Consider the following 4,864-nt stretch of genomic DNA (forward strand, 5'->3'; position numbering starts at 1 on the left):
GAGTATGGTATGCCCAAATGGAGTCCAAGGATTAATCATTTATCATATGCTGATGACACAATTCTCTTTGTCTTTGCTGACCAATACTCAATGAAACTGATGATGAGAGTGTTAAATAGATATGTGAAAGTATCTGGCCAGTTGGTGAATTTGAATAAGAGTGCCTTCTATGTTCATGAAAAGGTGCAGAGTGGCTTGGTTTCAAGGCTGAAACAAACCATAGGAATTAGGCAAGGCCTTTTTCCATTCACTTATCTTGGGTGCCCAATATTCTGCAGTAGGAACAAAATTTCACACTATGATGAAGTTGTCAAACAAATTGTCAAAAGGGTGCATGCATGGTAAGGGAGACTACTGTCATATGGAGGAAGAGCAACACTAATATCTCATGTATTACAAAGCATGCCAGTGTACCTATTATCAGGAATGAACCCTTCAAAAGGTGTGATCAGAAAAATGCATAGTATATTCTCAAGGTTTTTCTGGCCAAACACTGGTGACAAGAAAGATGTACATTGGGTTAAATGGGAGACACTGTCATTGCCTAAGGATGAAGGAGGATTGGGGTTCAGATCATTATTTGAACTTTCAAATGCCCTTTTTTGTAAACTATGGTGGAATCTCATAACAAAGCCTTCATTGTGGAGTTCTTTCATGATAAACAAATACTGTAAAAAGCTTCATCCTATGATTGCACAAGCTAAAAGGGCATCTCCTATCTGGAGAAAATTGGTGATAGTAAGGGAATTGGTGGAGCATCAATATGGTGGCAAGTGAAAAAGGGGATTCTAGCTTCTAGTTTGACAACTGGTCAAACCTTGGTGCATTATAACATGTCCTACCTGATGATAGTATGGAGGAGGAAATATAAGTTCAAAATTTTGCTAGTACAAAAGGATGGAATACATAGGTTCTAAGTCAATATATACCAGAAGAGTATGTGAAACATGTGATAGAAACTATTCCCCCTCCTCAGGTAGCAACTAAATTAGACGAAAGCTGGTGGTTACTAGAGAAAAATGGAAAGTTTTCAGTCAGAAGTGCTTGGGAGTATGTGAGACATAGAGAAGTGAAGATGGATAACTATAACTAGATGTGGAGGAAACATCTTCCATTTATGTTCTCATTCACACTTTGGAGAGCTTTGAGATATAAAATGCCAGTTGATGATGTATTATGCAGAAGAGGAATTCTATTGGCATCAAAATGTTAGTGTTGCATAGAACCAAAACAAGAAATAATGTCACATCTTTTTCTAACCTCTCCCACAGCATCAAAACTGTGGAGAATGTTTGCTAATTTTGTAGGTATTCAACTGGTGGGACAAAGACGTTCCATATATGATATAAAAAAGGTGGACAAAGATTTGCAGACCCATTTTGAGGCCTATAATTCATGAAATCCCTGCAATCATAATCTGGAGTCTATGGAGGAGAAGAAATATCATCAAACATGGGAGTGCAATGGGAGTCAGTAGCCTAGTCTATCAGATCAATAGAAATTTTTAGCAATTGCTGCAAACAGCTTATCGTAAATTGCAGACCTTCCCATCCAACTTGCCTTCTATGATTCAGTACTCAAAAGAGATCAGGCCTACAATGAGGTATCAGTTCATCTATTGGGATCCACCCCCTGATGGTATGATAAAATGAAACACAGTTAGTGTAAGTAAAAGCAATCCTGGGAGAAGTTCATATGGCCACTGCTTGAGGAATTCACTAGGTGATCTGCTATATGCAGAAGGAAAGGATATTCATGAGACAACTAACATAGAAGCTGAAGCTGTGGCGATCAAAGAAGCTATCTATCGCTGTGTGGCAAATAACATTCAATATGTACTGATTGTGATAGACTCCATGGTGATGAAGAATATCATAGAAAATACCTAGGAAATTCCATGGCAGCTTATTGTACTAGTGGAAGACATTAAACACTTAATAACAATGTGTGAGGTTAAGTTTCAACATGTCCTGAGAGAAGGAAATAGTTTAGCAGATTATATTGCAAATCAAGCCATTCTACTGGGATCAGTAGAATATAAGCAATATAGAGATCTTCCCTCTCAAGGTAGAAGACTGCTGAACTTAGACAAACAGCATTATCCAAATATCAGATCAAGAATTTTGAAGATAGGATGATCATATTTAATGCAACTGCAGCTAGATCATGTATAATTCTCATACTTCTATAGCATCAGCGACATCAGGAAGCATGGATGGAGATTTTTTTTTAAAGGAGGTGCAACATCAGGGAAATATCAGTACAAGGTTTCAAGGATGAAACAAGCTCAGCAGTCTTATTTTCTTGCCTTTTTGGACCTTTGTTTCTTGCTATTTTTGTTCTTCCTTTATTTTTGCCTATTTTGGCTTTTTTGGATTTTTGTACTTTTATTTGATTATTAATAAAAAACATGAATAGGCAAGTCCTATTGATATAAAAAAAAAGGGGTACTGGTTATGGTTACAGGGTTATTAGTGCCAAGGTTCGAGACTCATCAATGTGGACCCTTCAGAATTTTTTGGATCGAAACCAGATAAGGACCCGCAGAATTTTATAGATCGGATGGTGAGGACATTGAGGGTAATAAATGCTTCTGACATTGAGTCAATAGAGCTAGCTTCTTACCTATTGTGAGATATTACGGTCCATTGATACAAGAACTAGGTGTCATCGAGAGGCGCTAATGCACCCCCACTCGTATGGCAGGAGTTTACAAATGCCTTTCTCCGGCATTATTTTCCTGCAGAGATTCGACAGGCCCGAGCTGATAGGGTCCTGAACCTTAGACAAGGGAACATGAGTGTGTCGGAATACAGTCTTCACTTTAATTCATTGGCTAGATATTCTCTAGCTGCTGTAGCTGAGATGGAGAATCGGGTTCACCTATTTTTGATTGGTTTTGGAACGCACTTGATTGATGACTGCACGACAGCCTCACTTCAGATAGGCATGGATATTTCCCACATTCAGGCACACGCTCAGAACCTTAAGGAGCATAAGCGACGACGAGGGCTGGCAGCGTGAGCGAGGTGTTGGGGGTCGAGAGTAAGAGAGCTAGATCATCAGGCTCTGTCAATGAGTTCAGAGGTGGTCAAAGGCAACAATATCCTAGGTATTAAGCCCATTTTGTGGCTAGTGCACCTCCACAGTTCGCAAGTCAAAGATTTGATCGATCTACTTATTTAGGACCAGGTCAGAGTTCCAGAGCCTTAGTTTCTCCATATAGAGATGACTCACGCCAGATAAGGCCACTTTTACCCTGATATACTCAATGTGGTATGCTACATACTGGGCAGTGCCGCTTGGGTTCAGATGTTTGTTATACTTGCGGTCAGTTAGGCCATATCATACGTGAGTGTCCATCGAGAGGTGGTAAAGGTGTAGTTCAGCAGACAGGATCTGCAGCAGGTTTTTTGTCATCTGTACCCCCTCTTGGGCAGGGTTCTCAGGCATTAGCCGGTCATAGTAGAGGTAGAGGGTGGACGAATCCGGGCCGAATGGTCCTCGAACCGCATCTATGCATTGGGTCGGTTAACGGATTCGAGTCATCACCGATGTAGTCACGAGTGTATAATATCGCCCTCCCATGACGTATATGCATTGATAGATCTAGGTTCTATGTTATCATATGTTACTCCTTTTATTGCTGGTAAGTTTGGGGTAGAACCCGAGTTGATTAGACCTTTTGAGGTGTCTACACCTGTTGGTGACCCTGTGATAGCTAGTCGAGTGTAAAGGGGCTGTGTAATTATAATCTGTAATCATCATACCGAAGCTGACTTGATTGAGTTAGATATGGTGGAATTCGATGTTATTATGGAGCTGGACTGGCTAAACTCTTGTTATGCTACTGTTGGTTGCAGAACAAAGATGGTCCGATTTCAGCTTTCGGAAGAGCTAGTGCTGGAATGAAAAGGTAATACAAAGATCGCCGAGAGGCAGGTTTATTTCCTATCTCAAGGCAAAGAAGATGGTCATAAAATTTTACATTTATCATATAGTCCGAATTCAAAATATAAAAGCAGAGTCATCGGCTCTTCAGTCTGTTCCAGTGGTTAATGAGTTTCCCGATGTGTTTTCAGATGAGCTTTCGGGTCTTCCTCCAGAGTGGGAGATTGATTTTTCTATTGATGTTTTACTTAATACGAAGCTAATTTCTATTCCTTCTTATAGAATGGGACCTCCTGAGTTGAGGGAGCTACAGGAGCAGTTGAAGGACTTGCTTGAGAAAGGTTTTATTAGGCCTAGTACATCACCGTAGGGAGCACCTGTGTTGTTTGTAAGAAAGAAAGATGGCTCGTTACAGATATGTATTGACTATAGGTAGCTGAATAAGGTGACGATAAAGAATAAATACCCACTTCTAAGGATTGATGGTTTATTTGACCAGTTGTAGGGTGCCAGATGTTTCTCAAAAATAGATCTGGGATCAGGATACTATCAGGCTAGGGTCAAGGTGAAGGACATTTCTATGACAACATTCAAGACCAGATATGGCCATATTGAGTTTCGTGTGATGTCAGTTGGCTTGACTAATGCTCCAAAGAGTATTTATGGATTTGATGAACTGCGTATTTAAACCTTTCTTGATCAGTTTGTGATTGTATTTATCGATGACATTCTAGTTTACTCATGACCAAAGGCTAAGCGCGCGGATCATTTGCACGCGGTACGCGGAGTCCTTCAGGATCGGAAGCTATATGAAAAGTTCTCTAAATGTGAGTTCTAGTTGCACTCTGTGGCTTTACTGGAGCATATTATATCAGAAGAGGGCATTAGGGTCGATATGCAGAAGATAGAAGCCGTGAAAATTGGCCTAGACCCATGACACCGATCGATGTTCATAGTTTTCTGGGTTTAGCTG

At 40.3% G+C, this 4,864-nt stretch overlaps 1 protein-coding gene across 1 annotated transcript; it reads left to right on the forward strand.

Moving 5' to 3' along the window:
- The first annotated feature begins 402 nt into the window (after positions 1 to 402).
- Positions 403 to 1,889, forward strand: LOC132032126 (uncharacterized mitochondrial protein AtMg00310-like). Its single transcript, XM_059421914.1, has 3 exons — positions 403 to 732; positions 1,542 to 1,638; positions 1,741 to 1,889. Exons 1-3 carry the CDS (start codon positions 403 to 405, stop codon positions 1,887 to 1,889), a joined length of 576 nt encoding a protein of 191 aa, XP_059277897.1.
- Positions 1,890 to 4,864: the final 2,975 nt, after the last annotated feature.

The sequence above is a fragment of the Lycium ferocissimum genome, chromosome 9, assembly GCF_029784015.1.
Source record: "Lycium ferocissimum isolate CSIRO_LF1 chromosome 9, AGI_CSIRO_Lferr_CH_V1, whole genome shotgun sequence".
Classification (NCBI taxonomy): domain Eukaryota; kingdom Viridiplantae; phylum Streptophyta; class Magnoliopsida; order Solanales; family Solanaceae; genus Lycium; species Lycium ferocissimum.

Bases quoted from the DNA above. Each gene is read 5' to 3' on its own strand.
- LOC132032126 (XM_059421914.1), top strand. From the start codon at position 403: ATGCCAGTGTACCTATTATCAGGAATGAACCCTTCAAAAGGTGTGATC. The intron at 733-1,541 runs GTGATAGTAAGG...CGTAAATTGCAG, and splicing joins CTCCTATCTGGAGAAAATTG to ACCTTCCCATCCAACTTGCC. The intron at 1,639-1,740 runs GTATGATAAAAT...TGCTATATGCAG, and splicing joins TTGGGATCCACCCCCTGATG to AAGGAAAGGATATTCATGAG.